Here is a 22,973-nt window from a genome sequence, read left to right as displayed (position 1 = left end):
TGGCAAACATCATGTTTCCCGAATGAGAAAGGGGTAAACTCTGTTTACCTGCATTTGCCCTCAACTATGTTACTGCTCCTGAACAATCCAGTCTACAAAACCCAATTGGCCTCCTTTAGGAAATTTTCACTGCACAGAAGAACTTTGTTAATTTGCACTTAGATTACAAATCCACATTGGATTTCCATGTTTGCGATTTACTGAAGTATACAGATCAGGAAGGTTCAGCTGGAGCTGCCAGTGCAGATAATATAACACTCCCCATGAGACTCCCTGACCTCAGACTGAGAACGCAATACCACCCTGAAAAAGGTAAGGCCACTTAGTTGTCTGTCGACACTGCTTTTCCTTTCTCCAGTTGCGGCTGCTCTGATACAAGATGGACTCTCCATGTAGCGGGGACTCTGCTTGGCATTTCGTCATATTCAGCAAGAGAGACAGCCACCTCTGCTTGTGTGCTCCCGCAAGGCACTGTGCCCAACTCTAACAAGCAAGTGAAAGTAAAAATGGCTGCCACTACCTTCCTGTGGTGAAGGGAATAGCTGGTCCCCAGCTCTGCCTTTGTCCTTTCAATAAGAAAACTGACAGAAGAGCAGAACAATACTGAGAGACAGGTGGATGGTCAACCAGTCTCCATTCCCAATCCTCTAAGCACTCAGCTCCCCCGCCCTCCCACACTTCTTGCTCTTCCTCATCATTTCGCCCTCCAGCTAGCACTAAAATCCTTCTCTCTCTCAAAAATATCAGGAATTAACATGTTAGATGAAAAGAATTACTTTGGAAGGAAGGTCAGCTGTTAACTAACATAGAATCGCTATGGTTAGGAAGGGCCACATTGCCAGTGCCAACACTGCTCCTGTCTCCTCCACCTATACCTGTATCCAGACAGAGAAGCTAATCATGGATGCCTCTACCCATCTCCTGGTGTGGCTTTGCAGAGACTGGGCCTCTCTGAAAATCCAGGCTATGGGAGGACCGTCCAGCGTGAAAGGTGTCTCCTGGTGGAATCCCTCAGGAAGCAGGTGGGATAGCTATGGAATAGAGAGCTAGAGAGGATTGCTGTCATGCCCCTGGGGAACGGGGATATGGCTCTGTCACAGGGAGGACACTGCTGGTTACTTTTGGCAGCAGGCAGTACTCCACCCCTACTCCGAACCCACCCATCATAGTGATGAAGAACTTTTTGTTTCGATTTTCACCAGGAAGTTCAGTATCAATTGGACATCTAATTTATTAAATACCAGTAAAAATGAGGCAGGATCAGAAGCTAAAATAGGGAAAGAACAAGTTAAAGATTACTTAGACAAGTTAATGTCTTCAAGTCACCAGGGCCTGATAAAATACATCCTAGAATACTCAAGGAGCTGACTGAGGAGATTCTGAGCCATTAGTGATTGTCTTCGAAAAGTCACGGAAGACGGGAGAGATTCCAGAGGACTGAAAAAGGGTAAATATAGCACCAATCTATAAAGAGGGAAATAAGAACAACCTGGGGAATTACAGACCAGTCAATTCAACTTCAGTACCTGGAAAGATAATGGAGCAAATAGTTAAGCAATCAGTTTGCAGACACCTAGAAGTTAATAAGGTGATAAGTCAGCATGGATTTGTCAAGAACAAATCATGTTAACCCAACCTAATAGCTTTCTTTGACAGGGTAATGAGCCTTGTGGATGGGGGGGAAGTGGTAGATTTGGTATATCATGACTTTAGTAAGATTTTTGATACTATCTCGCATGACCTTCTCATAAACAACCTAGGGAAATAAAACCTAGCTGGAGCATTATAAGGTGGGTGCATAACTGGTTGGAAAACCGTTCCCAGAGAGTAGTTATGCGTGTTTCACAGTCAAGCTGGAAGGGCATAACGAGTGGGATCCTGCAGGGATCAGTTCTGGGTCTGACTTTTTTCAGTATCTTCATCAATGATTTAGATAATGGCATAGAGGGTACACTTATAAAGCTTGTGGACTATACCATGCAGGGAGGGGTTGCAAGTGCTTTGGAGGATAGGATTAAAATTCAAAATGATCTGGACAAACTGGAGAAATGGTCTGAAGTAAATAGGATGAAATTGAATAAGGATCAGTGAAAAGAACTCCACTTAGGAAGAAATAATCAGTTGCACACATACAAAATGGGAAATGGCTGCCTAGGAAGGTGTACTGAAGAAAGGGATCTGAGGGTCATAGTGGATCACAAGCTAAATATGAGTTAACAGTGTAACACCGTTGCAAAAAAAGTAGGGCTGTCAAGCGCTTAAAAAAATTAATCATGATTAATCGGTTGATTAAAAAAATTAATTGTGATTAATTGTGCAATTAATCATGATGTTAAACAATAGAATACCATTTATTTAAATATTTTCGGGTCTTTTTGACATTTTCAAATATATTGATTTTAATTACAACACAGAATACAAAGTGTACAGTGCTCACTTTACATTTATTTTTATTACAAACATTACATTGTACATTTGTACATTTTATTACATTGTAATAAAAGAAATAGTATTTTTCAATTCACCTAATACAAGTACTATAATGCATCCTCTTTATCATGAAAGTTGAACTTACAAATGTAGAATTATGTACAAAAAATAACTGCATTCAAAAATAAAACAATGGAAAACTTTAGAGCCTACATGTCCACTCAGTCCTACTTCTTGTTCAGCCAATCGCTCAGACAAACAAGTTTGTTTACTTTTGCAGGAGATAATGCTGTGATTCTTGTTTACAGTGTCACCTGAAAGTGAGAACAGGTGATCACATGGCGCTGTTGTAGCTGGCGTCACAAGATATTTACATGCCAGATGCACTAAAGATTCATATGTCACTTCATGCTTCAACCACCATTCCAGAAGACGTGTCCATGCTGATGACAGGTTTCGCTCAATATCATTCCAAAGCAGTGCAGACCGATGCATGTTCATTTTCATCATCTGAGTCAGATGCCACCAGCAGAAGGTTGATTTTTTTTTTTTTGGTGGTTTGGGTTCTGTAGTTTCCACATCGGAGTGTTGTTCCTTTAAGACTTCTGAAAGCATAGTCCAGACCTCGACACTCTCAGATTTTTAGAAGGCACTTCAGATTCTTAAACCTTGGATCGAGTGCTATAGCTATTTTTAGAAATCTCACATTGGTACCTTCTCTGTGTTTTGTCACATCTGCAGTGAAGGTGTTCTTAAAATGAACAACATGTACTGAGTCATCATCCAAGACTGCTATAACATGAAATATATGGCAGAATGCAGGTAAAACAGAGCAGCAGACATACAATTCTCCCCCCAATGAGTTCAGTCACAAATTTAATTAGTGCATTTTTTTAACAAGAGTCATCAACCTGGAAGCATGTTCTCTGGAATGGTGGTTGAAGCATAAAGGGACATATGAATCTTTAGCGCACCTGGCACGTAAATATCTTGCGACGCCAGCTACAACCGAGCCATGCAAACATGTCTTCTCACTTTCAGATGACATTGTAATTAAGAAGTGAGCAGCATTATCTCCCATAAATGTAAACAAACTTATTTCTCTTAGCTATTAGCTGAACAAGAAGTAGGACTGAGTAGACTTGTAGGCTCTAAGTTTTACATAGTTTTGTTTTTGAGTGCAGTTATGTAACAAAAAAAATCTGTATTTGTAAATTGTACTTTCATGATAGAGACTGCACTACAGTACTTGTATGAGGTGAATTGAAAAATACAATTTCTTTTGTTTATCATTTTTACAGTACAAATATTTGTAATAAAAAATAATATAAAGTGAGCCCTGTACACTTTGTATTCTGTGTTGTAATTAAAATCAATATATTTGAAAATGTAGAAAAACACCCAAAATATTTAATAAATTTCAATTGTTATTCTATTATTTAACAGTGCAATTAAAAGTGCGATTAATAACGATTAATTTTTTTAATCACGATTAATTTTTTTTTAGTTAATCGCATGAGTTAGCTGCAATTAATCGATAGCCCTAAAGAAAGTGAACATCATTCTGGGATGTTTTAGCAAGAGTGTTGTAAGCAAGAAATGAGAAGTAATTCTTCTACTCTACCCTGCACTGATTAGGCATCAACTGGAGTATTGTGTCCAGTTCTGGGCATCACATTTCAGGAAAGATGTGGACAAACTGGAGAAAGTCCAGAGAAGAGAAACAAACATGATTAAAAGTCTAGAAAACATGACCTACAAGGGAACATTTTAAAAATTGGGTTTGTTTAGTCTGGAAAAGAGAAGACTGGGTGCGGGGTGGGGGGAGGGTTACACATGATAGTTTTCAAAGACATAAAAGGTTGTTACAAGGAGGTGGGACTGGACTAGAAGACCTCTCAAGGTCCCTTCCAGTACTACATTTCTATGATCCTATATTCTATTCCTGGAGCCTGTTCTGGATCACAGATTTCCACACTCACTGTGTCCAGAAGCTTGTTGATATTAAGCAAAGTCTCATGAGAAACTGCCTTAGGAGTTAACTGAATGGAAATCCTCAAGAAGATGGCTAGAATGTATTTTGGAGAATGGCTATAGTCCACTTACAATTATGTCACACAATGGATAGCTCTCTCCATTTCCAACTGCCTCTACTCCCTCCCTTCTTAACTAAGGGCTGCCTCTAACTCACCTGCTTTTTTCACTCTTGTCTCATTCCACGTTTCTCCTTTTTCATTATCCACTTTCACCTTCACACCCTTTCATTTCATTTACACACTGATTATGGAATTATGTTAAGTCCTCTCTGTTTCCTAACTCCCCATGGAAATGCATCCAGTCAGATTTTCTACGCTAGGGTGAGATCGAAGCGGTACATAAGCACTTAGTATTTAATAATCACTTTAGCATTTTCCTTGCACTGCACAAAAATACAGATCGATGCAATGTATTTCAATACTGTTACTAACAATGTCTGTGGCACCAGGTGTAGAATTACGTGACACAGAACAATGGAGACACCCAGAGAATGTGGCATGTAAAACGTTACTGCAGGTTGTTTACTTTAAACAGGCACTATTAGCTGAGAGAGGGGAGGGAGAATAGAGCTAGGTTTCTAAGGTGGCAATAATTGTCCTTCATATAATTCTTCTGAAGAGATAGGTCATATTGAGACACTTCTAAATCTCCACAAAAACATACAAATCACCATTCCGCCCGCTGAAAAAGTAGGCAGTGCCGTTCAGAATCATTACGCCGGAGTAACTAGGAGATACAGAACAGAGCAGTGTCACATATTCCTCCTTGAATTCTGAGTGTGTGATCTCTCTCTTCAAAAAACTAAGAAGCTCAACAGCTCAGATCTGCCCCCAGACCCAGGTTTATCAGATTGCAGAACAAATGAATGAAATTGAAGCCTGAATAGCATAAATACAAAATTACAGGAAGCAACTTCAAAGTGCAATTCTTATCTTCAAATCTCATTTGATATTCAGTAGCCCTGAGTGACAACATAAAAAATAAAGATGACACGGAAGGAGAAAGCTGCAGAGACATAGTGGCACTAGTGATGTACTTTACATGTGTGTGTCTGTGTGTGCGCATGTGTGGGAGAGAAAAATACAGTCCTGTTTCTATCTTTTGGAAGAAAAAAATACATCTCCAGTGGGACTTGGGAACTCTTAGCACCTAGCTGGGGGTGCTGAGCACCTGTCAGGATTAGGCCCCAACTCATTAACAGAGAGAAAAGTATAAGTGCTTTGAGTATCCTTTTATTAGTAACAGATTTTGCTTTGATTCAATTTCCATTGTGTGGAGTTGGTTCAAGATTGCCACAAAATCCTAAATGGTAAACGTCATAAATTAAAAGGGGGAGAATTTAATTAACTCACACTCCACAAGGAAAAAATATTCATAAACATCAGGAAAAAGTAGCAGACATTTAATTTAATTGAAAAGATGGTCAAGGGATCACTATTTTACTTTTCAAAGTCAGATAGTCTGCCAATCAAAATCAGCCACTTCACACAAACATTACCATATTTGCTCCAAAAAGCCTTCATAACAGAGGAAAGCATATTAACAACTTATACATTACAGACATAGTGTAAAGTGTTATTAAATACCTGTTCAACACTTGATGGCTCTTGTAGAAGAGGTAAGGAAAATTTATGCAGAATAAATGAGTGTTAAGCTCTGAGAGAGAGAGAATGACACCCAACTTCCTTTGAATACATCACAACTCATTGACTTACTATACCTCCTATAGCGTTGAACACTTTTCCCTATAACAATAACACTTTCTTACTCCTTGCCTGCCCACTTTATATCCTCTTCTTAAAGTTAGTCATCCATTTAAGCGTTTCTAAAGAACAGTACCACTAAATACAAAAATGACAGTATAACACATGCAGAAGTGCACCATGGACTGAATATATAACAGATACAGAATTGTAATCAACTCAATCACATTTTTAGCCTCATCATGGGATGTTTACCAGCATTATTCACAGAACCATTCATTATTAGATTTCCCCTCCACAACACTGCCTTACTGGAGTGCAGTAATCCAATGAAGACTATAACTGCTTGAAACTAACAAGATCCTTAATGCATTGCTCTGTGGCTTGTCTGATAGCAGACGTTCAGGGATTTAATGCTCAACTGCTTTAGAGACAGCACTGTCTTCATTATTGTTATTGTCTGAGAGCCGAAATACTCAGTGCCACAGCAACACCAACGCTGGTTAAATGACTTGCTGTGCTAGGGAAGGCAGAGCGGAGAGGAATAAGATCTCCATTACAAGGCACTGGTTCTGCCCTGGCTCCTGTACTGTGGCAAGGCAGATTCATGTAGTAGTAACATCACACTGTGGAACCGGCTAGTTCCTTCCATTTCCACCACTCGAACACCTAATCCTGCAAAACTGAAATCCGTGAAAGGCTTGTCGCACTAAGGGCTCAAGATCAGCCCTCAAGTGGATGCTCACTAACGTTTCTTGCTTGTAGTAATGGTAGCCTAGCAAGGGAAAGCACTTATGATACCACAGCTGATTATGCTTTAATCTAGCAAACCTATAAATGTGCACTTTTAAGAACAAAACATTGCCTTCATTTATATCAAGGAAAGGGCTTTGTTTTGTGTGTTTCATTTGATTATATTATGTTTATCTAAGCTATAGTTCATCCTGTTGCTCTAATACCACATACAAAACAATAAGGCAGATAAAAGGAAATAATTTAACATAACACCACAACAGCCTGTCAAATTAAGGGAAATAAGTTGACAGCAAGAGATAAAAGGTGTCAAATTCCTGGAAACATAATAGGTTTGTTCTGACCATAAAACAGTTAGATTCAAACAAAGCAAATACTGATATTACTCTATCAGATCTGTATGTCATACTCAGTTCTCTGGATGGGATGGGTTCTGCTAGATTGCTCTTTTCATTTCAAATTATAAACCAATGCTTCAAAAATTATAAACAAAATGGAATTCCACTCCTCGCTCCCAGTGCAAAAGTGAGAGCTAAACGCAACCATTTACATAGACTGGGTAGAGTAAATTTTAGTGGATTCAGCATATGCGAAAGTACCAGCTTGACAGGCTTAGACAACGAAGTTCTCTATTTTTTCACAGTACACATACAGCAACAGTGCAAGCTTCCCAATCTTGCTTCGCCAATGTGCCTTAATCCTTCTGGATCTGAGACAGTAGTTCCAGGCCCATTCCTTCCTTGTCTTCTCCACTAAAGTGATGCTGTAGGATTGAATATGACCATTTGTATTATTAAGGCTACCACTGTTACCTAGTCGCAACAAATCTTGTACAAAGTAAGTCATGTAAGGTGTGAATGGAAAAGTTATGATTTGCTAAGTATGATTATCCTGTTTATATGCATGTATCATCTTTGTATCTGAAGTTAGGAATATTGGCTATGGATTGGTATCTTACATATGTGTTCTATTTCTGGGTAACACCCCCCAGAGAGAATTTGTATCAGGGCCAACGAACTATGTGTTGATTGCCTACTAAGGACAGTCAGCTCACAATGGGCCTTTTAAGAAATTCATCCCACCCAGTAAGACTTTCCTGTGGATGCCTCAGGAAGAATATGGGATCGCTGCCTCTGTGAGTCATCAGAGCATGTACGGATATTAGGGTTGCCAATTTTCTAATCCCACAAAACTGAATGCCCTAGCCACGCCCCTTCCCCAGGGCCAAACCCCCACCCCACGTCCCTTCCCCAGGGCCACACCCCCACCCCACCCTTTCTCCACAGCCCTGCCCTTGCTCACTACATTCCCCATCCCTCAGTGGCTCGCTCTCCCCCACCGTCACTCACTCCCTTTCACTGGGCTGGGGCAAGGGGTTGGGGTGCAGGAGTGGATGACAGCTCTAACTGGGGGTGCGGGTTCTGGGGTAGGGCCAGAAATGAGGGGCTCAGGGTGCAGGAGGAGGCTCCGGACTGGGGTAGAGGGTTAGGGTGTGAGAGAGAGCAAGGGCTCTGGCTGGGGGTGCGGGCTCTCGGTGGGGGCTGTGGGGATGAGGGATTCAGGGTGTGGGAGAGGGCTATGGGTTGAGGCAGGGGGTTGGGGTGTGGGAGGGGGTGAGGGCTCTGTCTGGGGGTGTGGGCTCTGGGGTGGGGCCAGGGATTAGGGGTTTGGGGTGCAGGAGGGGGCTCCAGGTTGGGGGTGGGGAAGAGGGATTCAGGGTGTGGGAGGGGGTTCTGGGCTGGGGCAGGGGGTTGGGGTGCAGGGGGGTTGAGGGCTCCGTCTGGGGGTGAAGGCTCTGGGGTGGGGCCGGGGATGAGGGGTTTAGGATACAGGAGGGGGCTTTGGGTTTCGGAGGGCCTCAGGGCTGGGGAAAGGGATTGGTGCTCACAGTTGGGGCACGGGCTTACCTCCGGAGGCTCCCGGTCAGTGGTGCAGTGGGGGGGCTAAGGCAGGCTTCCTGCCTGTCCTGGCACAGCAGACTGCGCTGAACTCCTAAAGCGGCCAGCAGGTCCAGCTCTTAGGCAGAGGCACAGCAAGCAGATCTGCGCATTGCTCTCGCCCGCAGGCACCGCCCCCACAGCTCCCATTGGGAGTACGGAGTACGGCCAATGGGAGTATGGAGCCGGTGCTCAGGGTGGGGGCAATGCATGGAGCCCCATGAGGCCCCTCCCACCTAGGAGTTGGACCTGCTGGCCGCTTCCGGGGCACAGAGTGGAGCCAGGATAGGTAGGGACTAGCCTGCCTTAGCTCCACAGCCCTGCCGACTGGAGTTTTAATGGTTGGCGGTGCTGACCAGAGCCGCCATGGTCTCTTTTCAACCAGGCATTCTGGTCAAAATCCAGACATTTGGACACCCTAAAAGGCATGTGATATACTCATGTGACCCTGGAATCCATCTTGGGCTAGTAATTTTCTGTGTATCTGGTCTGTAGGCTTTGTTTGGGACATTAAAATTCCATGCACATGGCAGAGGATATAAAATGGAGATGTTTCAGGGGTCCCTTTGACTTCTTTTCCTGCTTCATTTCCCTGGACTGGTTTTCTAACAACTAAACTCTAAATAAGGAATAAGGACTGAAATCTGTTTTCCTGACATTTCCAGAGAGAATTTTGCAAGCTTGCAGTTTATTCCATAACTGCTTCAAACCTGACATAAGGACTTCGCAATCACTTGTATGTATACGATCTATTAACCACTTATAATTCTCTTCTACTTTTCTTTTATAATTAAACCTTTTTTAGTTTTTAGTTACTAAACGATTGGTATCAGTGTGATTATTGGGTAAAACCTGAGTTACAGATTGACCTGGCTAAGTGGCTGATCCCTTGGATTAGAAGGACCCTAATTCTGATGAAACTGGTTTTCAGTAACCACTCATCATAAAGTCCAGTGTCTGGGTGGTGAGCCAAGGGCTGGAATCTCAAGGAGACTGTGGTTTTGACTTCTAGTTAACCAGTGTGGTGACACACAAGTTCACTTTTGTTCTGGGTTTGGTCTAATCTAATGATAGAATAACCACCAGTTTGGGGGACCCTCTTTCTCCGCAGTGTGTCCTGAATTTGGTATTCTCAGCTGTGATTCACTGAGGCACAGTGACAATGAAGCCAGCCAGCCAAACAGGCAGTTGTGAGAACTGTACTCACTCCAAATGCTCATTTCACATGAATCGTTCAATGGCTATCAGAAAATAATGGGGTTCAGCAACTGTTCACCTGAGCTGGATCCTAAGAAATGACTGAGAGGTAAAAGCTCTGTATCAAATTACCAAATCATATGTGCCATCAAGTAAATTGAAACAATTTTTACTATATGATGGCTTGCGGTTTAGATGAAAGAAGATATTTGTTTCGGACCTGGTCTACACTAGGACTTTAGGTCGAATTTAGCAGCGTTAAATCGATGTAAACCTGCACCCGTCCACACAATGAAGCCCTTTATTTCGACTTAAAGGGCTCTTAAAATCGATTTCCTTACTCCACCCCTGACAAGTGGATTAGCGCTTAAATCGACGTTGCCGGCTCGAATTTGGGGTACTGTGGACACAATTCGATGGTATTGGCCTCCGGGAGCTATCCCAGAGTGCTCCATTCTGACCGCTCTGGACAGCACTCTCAACTCAGATGCACTGGCCAGGTAGACAGGAAAAGAACCGCGAACTTTTGAATCTCATTTCCTGTTTGGCCAGCGTGGCAAGCTGCAGGTGACCATGCAGAGCTCATCAGCACAGGTGACCATGATGGAGTCCCAGAATCGCAAAAGAGCTCCAGCGTGGACCAAACGGGAGGTACGGGATCTGATCGCTGTTTGGGGAGAGGAATCCGTGCTATCAGAACTCCGTTCCAGTTTTCGAAATGCCAAAACCTTTGTCAAAATCTCCCAGGGCATGAAGGACAGAGGCCATAACAGGGACCCGAAGCAGTGCCGCGTGAAACTGAAGGAGCTGAGGCAAGCCTACCAGAAAACCAGAGAGGCGAACAGCCGCTCTGGGTCAGAGCCCCAAACATGCCGCTTCTTTGATGAGCTGCATGCCATTTTAGGGGGTTCAGCCACCACTACCCCAGCCGTGTTGTTTGACTCCTTCAATGGAGATGGAGGCAATACGGAAGCAGGTTTTGGGGACGAAGAAGATGATGAGGAGGAGGAGGTTGTAGATAGCTCACAGCAAGCAAGCGGAGAAACCGGTTTTCCCGACAGCCAGGAACTGTTTCTCGCCCTAGACCTGGAGCCAGGACCCCCCGAACCCACCCAAGGCTGCCTCCTGGACCCAGCAGGCGGAGAAGGGACCTCTGGTGAATACTATACATGTAAAATATGTATAGTAAAATATGTAAAAAATATAGTAAAATATGTAAAAAGTATAGTAAAATACTATACATGGTTTAAAAGCAAGCATGTGAAAGGATTACTTTGCCCTGGCATTTGCAGTTCTCCTAGATGTAGTCCTAAAGCCTTTGCAAAAGGTTTCTGGGGAGGGCAGCCTTATTGCGTCCTTCATGGTAGGACACTTTACCACTCCAGGCCAGTAACACGTACTCGGGAATCATTGTAGAACAAAGCATTGCAGTGTATGTTTGCTGGCATTCAAACAACATCCGTTCTTTATCTCTCTGTGTTATCCTCAGGAGAGTGAGATATAATTCATGGTCACCTGGTTGAAATAGAGTGCTTTTCTTCAGGGGACACTCAGAGGAGCCCATTCCTGCTGGGCTGTTTGCCTGTGGCTAAACAGAAATGTTCCCCGCTGTTAGCCACAGGGAGTGGGGAAGGTTGAGGGGGTAGTCACACGGTGGGAGGAGGCAAAATGCGACCTTGTAACGAAAGCACATGTGCTATGTATGTAATGTTAACAGCAAGGTTTACCCTGAAAGAGTGTAGCCACTGTTTTATAAAATGTGTCTTTTTAAATACCGCTGTCCCTTTTTTTTTCTCCACCAGCTGCATGTGTTTCAATGATTACAGGATCTTCTCCTTCCCAGAGGCTAGTGAAGCTTAGAAAGAAAAAAAACGCACTCGCGATGAAATCTTCTCCGAGCTCATGCTGTCCTCCCACACTGACAGAGCACAGACGAATGCGTGGAGGCAAATAATGTCAGAGTGCAGGAAAGCACAAAATGACCGGGAGGAGAGGTGGCGGGCTGAAGAGAGTAAGAGGCAGGCTGAAGAGAGTAAGTGGCGGGCTGAAGACAGGGCTGAAGCTCAAATGTGGCAGCAGCGTGATGAGAGGAGGCAGGATTCAATGCTGAGGCTGCTGCAGGACCAAACCAGTACGCTCCATTTTATGGTTGAGCTGCAGCAAAGGCAGCTGGAGCACAGACTGCCACTGCAGCCCCTGTGTAACCAACCGCCCTCCTCCCCAAGTTCCATAGCCTCCACACCCAGACGCCCAAGAACGCGGTGGGGGGGCCTCTGGCCAACCAGCCACTCCACCACAGAGGATTGCCCAAAAAAAAGAAGGCTGTCATTCAATAAATTTTAAAGTTGTAAACTTTTAAAGTGCTGTGCTTAAAGTGCTGTGTGGCATTTTCCTTCCCTCCTCCACCACCCCTCCTGGGCTACCTTGGTAGTCATCCCCCTATTTGTGTGATGAATGAATAAAGAATGAATGAATGAATGTGAAGCAACAATGACTTTATTGCCTCTGCAAGCGGTGATTGAAGGGAGGAGGGGCGGGTGGTTAGCTTACAGGGAAGTAGAGTGAACCAAGGGGTGGGGGGTTTCATCAAGGAGAAACAAACAGAACTTTCACACCGTAGCCTGGCCAGTCATGAAACTGGTTTTCAAAGCTTCTCTGATGCGTACCGCGCCCTCCTGTGCTCTTCTAACCACCCTGGTGTCTGGCTGCGCGTAACCAGCAGCCAGGCAATTTGCCTCAACCTCCCACCCCGCCATAAACGTCTCCCCCTTACTCTCACAGATATTCTGGAGCACACAGCAAGCAGTAATAACAGTAGGAATATTGGTTTCGCTGAGGTCTAAGCGAGTCAGTAAACTGCGCCAGCGCGCCTTTAAACGTCCAAATGCACATTCTACCACCATTCTGCACTTGCTCAGCCTGTAGTTGAACAGCTCCTGACTACTGTCCAGGCTGCCTGTGTACGGCTTCATGAGCCATGGCATTAAGGGGTAGGCTGGGTCCCCAAGGATACATATAGGCATTTCAACATCCCCAACAGTTATTTTCTGGTCTGGGAATAAAGTCCCTTCCTGCAGCTTTTGAAACAGACCAGAGTTCCTGAAGACGCGAGCATCATGCACCTTTCCTGGCCATCCCATGTTGATGTTGGTGAAACGTCCCTTGTGATCCACCAGAGCTTGCAGCACTATCGAAAAGTACCCCTTGTGGTTTATGTACTCGGCGGCTTGGTGCTCCGGTGCCAAGATAGGGATATGGGTTCCGTCTATAGCCCCACCACAGTTAGGGAATCCCATTGCAGCAAAGCCATCCACTATGACCTGCACATTTCCCAGGGTCACTACCCTTGATATCAGCAGATCTTTGATTGCGTGGGCTACTTGCATCACAGCAGCCCCCACAGTAGATTTGCCCACTCCAAATTGATTCCCAACTGACCGGTAGCTGTCTGGCGTTGCAAGCTTCCACAGGGCTATCGCCACTCGCTTCTCAACTGTGAGGGCTGCTCTCATCTTGGTATTCATGCGCCTCAGGGCAGGGGAAAGCAAGTCACAAAGTTCCATGAAAGTGCCCTTACGCATGCGAAAGTTTCGCAGCCACTGGGAATTGTCCCAGACCTGCAACACTATGCGGTCCCACCAGTCTGTGCTTGTTTCCTGAGCCCAGAATCGGCGTTCCACAGCATGAACCTGCCCCATTAGCACCATGATGCATGCATTGGCAGGGCCCATGCTTTCAGAGAAATCTGTGTCCATGTCCTGATCACTCACGTGACCGCGCTGACGTCGCCTCCTCGCCCGGTATCGCTTTGCCAGCTTCTGGTGCTGCATATACTGCTGGATAATGCGTGTGGTGTTTAATGTGCTCCTAATTGCCAAAGTGAGCTGAGCGGCCTCCATGCTTGCCTTGGTATGGCGTCCGCACAGAAAAAAGGCGCGGAACGATTGTCTGCCATTGCTCTGACGGAGGGAGGGGCGACTGACGACACGGCTTACAGGGTTGGCTTCAGGGAGCTAAAATCAACAAAGGGGGTGGCTTTACATCAAGGAGTATTTCAGGCAGGACTTCACGGAGGGTTCCAATAAGAAATGGTGCACCTAAGTTATTGTCCTTATTGGAACAAGAAGGTTAGCCTGGCCTCTGATTGATACATGGCTAGATTTACCTCGCTGCACCTTCTCTGTGAGTGACTGCAGTGTGACCTAGAGGAATGAGTCCCTAGACAGGGGAGGAGGGAAATGAGTACAAAACAAATCTGGTCTATTTCTTGTTTTGACCCACTCCATCTATCTTTTACATCTTTGGCTGGCAGCAGACGGTGCAGAAGGACTGCATGCCATCCACATCTCATGGCTGCTCGGCAGAAGATGGTACAATACGACTGCTAGCAATCCTCATCTCTTGCCTGCCTGGCAGAAGATGGTACAGTACGACTGCTAGCAGTCCGTATCGCCTGCCCGCTCACCATAAGACGGTTCAATAGGACTGACTGCAGGACTAAAGAGAATGACCTGCTCAAGTCACTCCAAATTTAGTCCCTGCACCCATGTCTGCCCAGGCACTCCCAGCCGACGTGGCCAGGAGCACCTCGGACATGACGATGACGGCTACCAGTCGTACTGTACCGTCTGCTGCCACAAGGCAAGGGGTTGCTGCTACTGTGTAGCAATGCCGTACCGTGTCTGCCAGCACCCAGGAGACATAGGGTGACGGTTACCTGAGCGGGCTCCATGCTTGCAGTGGTATGGCGTCTGCACAGGTAACTCAGGAAAAAAGGGGTGAAATGATTGTCTGCCCTTGCTTTCACGGAGGGAGGGAGGGAACGGGGGCCTGACGACACGTACCCAGAACCACCCGCGACAATGTTTTAGCCCCATCAGGCATTGGGATCTCAACCCAGAATTCCAATGGGCAGCGGAGACTGCGGGATAGCTACCCACAGTGCAACGCTCCGGAAGTTGACTCTAGCCTCGGTACTGTGGAAGCGCTCCGCTGAGTTAATGCACTTAATGCACTTAGAGCATTTTCTGTGGGGACACACACACTCGAATATATAAAACCGATTTCTAAAAAACCGACTTCTATAAATTCGACCTTATTCCGTAGTGTAGACATACCCTCAGAACGGATTCTAATAGAGAGGTGTCCACAAGACAAGAATCACTTTCACAATTATTGCGAATTGATACTTTCATTGGCAGTCTAATCATTGAAGCAAAGGGTAGAATAGGCACGAATGGTAGACTGAACCTTAGTTTGTTCTAGAGAGCGAAACATATTCCTAGAAACCTGTGCGGAAGCTTACACTGCCACTGCTTATATTATGCCTGTTCCACGGTTAAAGGATATCATTTTCCAATGCTGTCACTCTGGCATATTTCATAAGCAATATATTCCTTTTCAGAGACACGGTTCAAAAAAAAAAAGACGGATAAAGATGGCTTAAGAAGTCAAAAAGCTGTCAAAGGGAAAAATGGGTTGTATAAGACTTAAGGATACAAACTATAAAGATGACAAAGAAAAATACTAACCAATACTGCATGGGTATTAAGGAAAGAAAATACTGCAAATAAAAGAGGGATTGCCCAGGAAGTAAAGGAAAACAATAGAAGATACTTGTAATAAATAAAAAGAATAGATCAGTAAGGAAAACCAGTGAATCACCAGAGAACAGTGGAAAGAACACAGGAACAAGATATGGCAGAAAAATTAAACAAGTTCTTCATCTCACTGTTCATAAGGGAAATTGGAGGTGAGATGACAGAAATGGAAATAACGTGTCTGGGGCAACACAATGAAAAACTCAAGGCATTAGGCAATCATTCCAGAACAAGTTTTGTGTAATTTAAAAATCAATAAAAAACAGATGGAATGCCAAGGTCAGATGGGTTACACATCAAGATACAGAGGGAGATGGCACAACAGATCGTAAGCAGTCCAACAAGAGTTATTTTTAATAGTACCTTTGAAATTGGTGAGATAACAATGGGCTGGAGAGATGCAAACGTAATGAAATTCTTTAAGAAGGAAGCTATGGGGAGCGAAGGAATTAAATCTGGCCTTGATGGCAGACAAGATCCTAGAGATAATCAGTGATGAGATCACAAAATAACTAGAAAAATATGACTTGATAATTAATGGCCAACTGTTTCATAAGGGATAAATCTCGTCAATTAGAAACTTTAAGATGACATTACAGAAAAGAAACAGAGGCAAGGCACAGACAGATACTGCTTGGATTTCCAGATGGTGTTCCATACAGTAAGACATGGGGTAGGTGAGGTAAAATATTTTATCAGACCAACTTTTGTGGTAGAAAGTACAAGCTTTTGAGCTCCACAGAGCTCTTCTTCTGGTCTAGAGGAGGAGGCTCAATCCAGAGTGTCTGAGCTAAACACAAGTTGGGATAGATTGTTAAGCAGAAGGCATATCGTGTTGGAGCCAGTCACTTGCAATGAAGTGGGCAACTGGGCTTAGATTGTTATGCACAGATTGTTTAATTGGGCAATTAAAGGTAGCAGGCAATGTGGTGTGGTACAAACTGTTGTAATGAGCCATAAAATCAGTGTCCCTGTTAAAGTCCATGTTTTTTGGTGTCTACCTCACCTACCTTCTCTCTCTTATATTCTGGGACCAACATGGCTACAACACCACTTTAATGAAGTAAGACACAATGCATAATCTAGACAAGTCTAATACGTGGAAGACAGCATGTCCTTGAATGAACAAAGAAATGGACTGGCAAAAGCAGAGACTGCAAAATGAAAAGTACAGAGTGAATAAAATCATTTTATTTATGAAGAGGGTGAATAAAAATCATTCATTTGAACCATCAGATAAGTGACTAAATATGTTAGCATGCCCATTCCCTGTGTTTGCCTCTCCCATAAACTTACATTGTCTCTGAGTTTCCACCTTTTAAGGACTGTCTCATCCTTCCCTTCCTTCAAGCTCTTACATCTCCACTCAGTGTCAGTATTGTTTCTAGCTTCCTAGCCCTCCACCCGGGTCCCCCTATATTCCTGTGTCACTTACAGCTTTACTACCTTATTCTGTGATCTTGTAAATTCTCAGAAGTTATGCAGAGACGGGTTTGGCCAATATTTGCAAATAGGACCACAGAGAAAAAAATCCAGGTACTGAGGCAATACAGCACCAATTTCACCAAGATGGCGATAGGAGGCACTGTGCTGCTGGAGGTACTGACTTTCTGATGAGATGCAAAACTAAGATCCAGACAAACTGTGCTTTTAACTATCGAACGGCACTCTTTTCAAGGGCAGAGTTGGTGTTAAGCACTATGTTGGGGTCATATTCTATTCTGCCCACCTAAATGCCTTAGGGAGTTTTTAACTGCAGCTTTACTTCTTGTCCTGCATTTCTATGTAGTATGGTATGCTGTTAAGTGGCTACCATGTTCCACTCCAGAGAAGGCTGCATTTCAGTGGTCTGTGAACCAGATCTTATATATACACATTCTAACAATCTTTGATATCCTTCAGGATGAAAGCCATTATGGATAAATTGTGTAAGGTCTGATGATGAGGAGGAGGATTATTTCTGTCCTGCTGTGTTTGACTCTTTCCCTCACATTCTTCTATTGTTCTCTCCCTCCCCCTTCATATTAGTCTGCTTGATCTTGCGCTGTGTTCAATGTTCTGGCAGAGAAGAGGTCCTTGCCAGGCCTTCAGAAGATCAGGATTGTAGTAAATTTCACTTCTCTGCCAGCATATTTTAATACTGTGACGCACATCAGAACAGAACACAGTGTTATGGGGGAGGGGGTGGAATGAGATAGTAAATTCTAAAAAGGACTTTTGTGATGGGGCAAAAAGTGTTCAATTAACTTCCCTGGTACAACAGCGAAGGTAACTGACCTCCAACTATTGCAGATAAGACATTTCAGACACCTACAGGGAGGAGGAGGATCAGGTACACAAGCACTGTAATGACTGGTACTAAACTGATTCTTCCTCCTTGGCAAGAGACCCAGTAACCTTCCTACAAGCCCCAGGCTCCTTAGTCAGCAGAGTCTTACCTCAGACTGGATAAAGGAATCTTGTAGAGTGATATTAGAGCTTTCTGGTATCAGGCCAAGGTATTGCTCATTTTGTCATATGCCTGTCTGAAAAAGTAATTACTGATTATAGTTAAAAGAAAGGAAGTGTTTGTAGTTTACCTGAAGCCTCAGGATGATAAAGGCTGGACGCATTTGTTATTTGTCCTTGTTGATGGAGGCAGCTATCTGAGGACCTTTGACTTGCAATCAAAATCCTACTTTTTGCAGAGGGCAACCTGGAAACCGCACCCAGTCCTAACTGTGGTTTAAGTATCATGGCAGATCGATAAAAACTTGGGGATACCTCATAGTGGGTATATGGCGGAGAACAGAATTCTTCTTTCATAGGCCTTTTCCCAACCTATAGAGAAACAAATGAAACAGCTATCACTGCAGTGTACTCACACATCCAGGAGCTTACATTTGCTTGTAAAGACTATGACTAATTTCTCCTCTTTGTGGTTGCTGCTTTGAGATCAGCATGGGAGGAGATTCGAAATGTGATGGTTTGATCACATTGATCATTAGCCATGGAATAAAAATTTCATTCACAACCCAGCCAAATGCAACACACCACTGACCCTTGCTCTCAGAAAAAGCCTCAAGTAGTGAAAATGAAGTGACACTATTAACACCTGAAAGGTAAATCTCCTTGACCATGGAGAATGATGTGCCAAGAAAATGAGTAAAGGGAATTTTTTTGGATGTTATTTAAAATACTCCTTATTGGAAGATAAACCAGAGCTCTATTTTTTTTAAAAAGATACTCATCTCGAGCAAAGTTTCTTGGATGAGCAAGTTGTCTTTTATTACAGGAATGTGGAGAATTTAATTTTTACACCATGATGAATGAAACAATTATAAACAAAGTTAAAAGTACTTTTAGCTAATTTCATCAGAAAAATAATCTCATTTGAGATTAATATGTTCACATTCATTGTGATGAAGGTATACAAAGAAACTTGGCCTTATTTGTTCACAGAATGACCCTGAGTCCTATGAATTTATTTGCTATTCATAAGCATTTGCCAGATAGTTTGGTATGAAACACATTACCATACAGGCTAATCACAAACTGTTCACTTTGGCTTTCGTTATTCATTATTCATGGTATGTAGTAGGTAACCTAAATCACATGGTGCTGTTTCTGCTCCCTGAAACTGAAGCTTCTTAAAAGAGGGAAACATTTTTGACAAATGTGTGGTCCAATTCATGAACCTTTCAGGATTCATATGAACCTTTCAGGATTCATGTCCCAAATAAACGGGCTATTGTCTGAATCCTGATGAAAGGCACAGCCCCACAAACAACAGCAGAGCAAATTCTCCACATAAAGGCCGTGAACCTGCAAAGACCTATATATGTGCTTAGCTCCACACATGCTGAGGCTTGGTCTACACTACAAACTTATGTCAGTTTAACTGAAATCCACCCCGTGAGCGACGTAGTAATACCAACCAAACTCCCAGTGTAGAGAGTGCTATGTGAATGGGAGGACTTCTCCTGTTGGCATAGCTACCAACTCTCAGGGACGTGGAGTACCTAAGCTGATGGGAGAAGTTCTCCCGTGAGTCCCGTCAGCTTAGGTAGAGTCTTCACTAAGTACTACAGCTGCAACGCTTGAAGTGTAGACCTGCCCTGAGTCCACCTCTTCAGGCTGTGGCTGATTTCCATGACTTGGGATAAAAGAAGACAGCGATGTCACATACCTATGGATGTTCACTTCTCCACAGTTTGCTAAGACACATTTACACTATTGACCCGATTAGCACTCTGGGTTGGAGTCCAACTTTTGTAGACTTTTCTTTTAAAATATAAATCATAATTCTCTGTTAAGGACCCTTTAATATTTTCCAGTGTGTCCCAGTTAGGGGTTTGGGGTTATTTGGGGGGGGGGGGGAGTGGCTTGGAAATCAGGGCTAAATTTATTTTAAAAATTAATCAAAAATAGCCTCAGGCCATCACGTATGCAGAAGAATATCTACTGATTAATTAATTCTGCTGTAAATTACAATGTATTTAATATGGCAAGCCCATATCTTTTCAGCAATTATAAGCATTTAGAGGATGCACTTTAACAGTGACTATAGGAGCTTTGATCCTAGCAGATTCATAAGCACATCTTTAACATTCCAAAATACATAAGATTGGCCTTAAACTATTACAGAATCAGTTTAGAATCTTTTAGGGTTTTGCATATTTTATACTGAAATTCTGATAAGACAGATACTGTAGATATTTAGGGCTTGTCCACACGTAAAACGCTGCAGCTGCGCTGCTGTAGCACTTCAGCAAAGGAACAACCTATGCCAACAGGAGGGGGTTCTTCTGTCAGCGTAATTCACCTCACTGAAGGGAGAATTCTCCTGTCGACCTAGCGCTGTCTACACCAGGGGTTAGGTCAGTTTAACTGAGTCACTCACGGGGTGTGGATTTTTCACACCCCGGAGCAATGCAGTTATACCGACCTAATTTCCTAGTGTACACCAGGCCTGAGCATTTTATCTTTGCTCTACATTTTTCACCATAAATGTAGCCTCGTTTTCCACCATTAAATCTTCAGTAACATTCTTCTTTCTTTGTATTATATTTATATGACCTACTTTTCTATTTTAGAATTCAGGTTTTCATTACATATGTCTGATTCCTGATGCCTAACTTGTATGAAAAGTAAATTATCTTAATTTTTCAAAATTAATCAATGTAGTAGTTTTACTGAAGCTTTTAGGTGTGAGATTTTTTTCCTGGATAAGATTTAGTTATCTTTTCTCCTCATATCAGCATATTTCAGTCAGATTGCATTATACACTTCCTATCATTTTGTTTATAACTGGCAGTGAATAGACCAACAACAAATTCCTAAACAGAAGGAACAGAGAAATTCTTTGAATACAGAGACCATGCATTTTTAATAAGCTGAGTTAGTTTTGCCAAGGCTTCAAACTACTTGTGTTATCTTTATTGACAGTGCTCTATAGGTTAGACAGCAGGGCTGCAGACATGAAATAAGGTGACCAGATGTCCCGATTTTATAGGGACAGTCCCGATTTTGGGGTATTTTTCTTATATAGATTCCTATTACCTCCCAACCCCGTCCCAATTTTTCACACTTGCTGTCTGGTTACCCCCTAACATGAAAAGATTATCACAAATTTAAAATGAATCCTCTGATGGAATCCAGGAGGACTTGCCTGATCATTTCTCAGCAAATACAGTAAATATGTTTGTTTAAAAAAAAAATTCCACACACAATCGCTCTATTCTGAATGAGACAAAATTGCTGTTTGTGGATTGAGTCCGTTTTTATGGTTTGTACTTTGGGACAAATGTAGATAGGGTGTAATTTGATTGGCTTCAGTGGAGTTGTACCTGATTACAAGGCTCGTTTTGGCCTATAGTATTCTGCATTAGCTGTTTGGGGCTTTTAAAGAATGAACTGATATATCCTGTTAAAGCTCCCAACTCCTGTAATTTTAGACTTCTGATTTCACATGCCATGGTATGCAATAAATATCTCCTACTCACTCTATGTATAAACCAATGTGCCTCCATCACTTGAAAAGTCAGCAGTTAAGTGCAAATTAGCAACTTCCACAATACGGCTAATTCTAAACAGAACTGGTAGCAATGCCTACAGTTAAGATTGCCCAGCATTTTCCATTATAAGACTTTACAATCTTTACATTTAATAAACTTTACGTTCAGGACAAGCTTTTCCTTGTTGGGTGTCTGCGCTCTGGTGATTTATTTATTTATTTATTTATTTATTTCATTCAACCTTTTCTGAGAATGAGATAAGGGAAAATTATGGAGACAAGGTGGGTGAGGTAATATCTTTTATTGGACCTACTTCTGTTGCTGAGAGACAATAAAAGGTGGGACCGACATGGCTACAACTACACTGCATACAAGGGAAAATTATGTTATATGACCCATGTAAAATAAGATTCTTATAGCCCTTTCATTGAGAGGTTCTACTGACCTCCATGCTTTGGAGCAAGGACTTGAAATTTGACAGGCAGCACTACCAGAACCCATCCCCATGGTGTGGCACTGCAGTCACCCTGCCTTGATTTCCCTTTCTCTCCATTAGTTCTTTAAGCCTTCAGCAAGGTTCAGTTATAGAGGTGACTTAGCCTTAGAGCTAGGCTACAGAATGCAACCCCTTCCAAGGTAACAAAAGTCCAAAGTAAAACACCAACATCAGATTTCCACTCCAGACCTGTGCCAGGCAGAGCCCTTCTCCACAGGGTCTGACTGTTCCATACCACAGTCTTTGGCCCTTCTCTTGGGCTCAGCTTCCAGCCCTCCTGGGCTCTGGTCAGTCCCTTTCTCTCCCCTTACTAGCAAGAGTAGCTGCATCCCCTCATAGGGTGACAGCATTGGGAGAACACACACCTAACCTCTACTGTGGCTTCTTGACCCTGGGAACCCTAAACTACTGGGCTATATGCTACGTAATTCAAACTCTAGCTCGTTCTACCTTTCCTTCTTAGAACTTCTTCCTACGTACCAGCCTGGCCTCTCTGAAAAGTCTTTTTCCTCAAGTCTTTTCAGCTCTAATCATCAGCTAAAATTCCTTTCCCCTGTGAACAGTGTATCCACAGCCCTTCTTTCCTGGGGCTGTACTTTAATCCTGGCAGGCCTCCCTGGCCCATCAAGATTCTGGTTCTACCCCCTCAGAGTCATCTCTCCTGACTCTTGGCCTTCCCCGTCACTGAGCTAAGAGTGGTCCTTCATAATGCTCAGGAGGTGGTCACCTGATTCTGGCATTTGGCCCCCCTTCCCAGCTTGGTCTGCTGATTCTTCCTGAATAACTGAATTAAAGGTGCCATGTTCTAGAACAGGGTTGGCTGG

General features: G+C 43.3%; 1 protein-coding gene across 2 annotated transcripts in view; it reads right to left on the bottom strand.

Annotated features, from left to right (window-relative positions):
• Nucleotides 1-22,973, bottom strand: part of MTUS2 (microtubule associated scaffold protein 2) — a 304,252-nt gene that overhangs the window by 277,625 nt on the left and 3,654 nt on the right. For both annotated transcript variants that reach the window (XM_084629404.1, XM_084629405.1), the window contains exon 2: nucleotides 18,237-18,477. In XM_084629404.1, coding sequence (XP_084485530.1) covers nucleotides 18,237-18,477 — 241 coding nt within the window. The remainder of the gene's footprint in view (nucleotides 1-18,236; nucleotides 18,478-22,973) is intronic.

The sequence above is a fragment of the Lepidochelys olivacea genome, assembly GCF_965140295.1.
Source record: "Lepidochelys olivacea isolate rLepOli2 genome assembly, chromosome: 1".
NCBI lineage: Eukaryota > Metazoa > Chordata > Testudines > Cheloniidae > Lepidochelys > Lepidochelys olivacea.
This window is presented reverse-complemented; position numbering and strand designations above follow the sequence as displayed.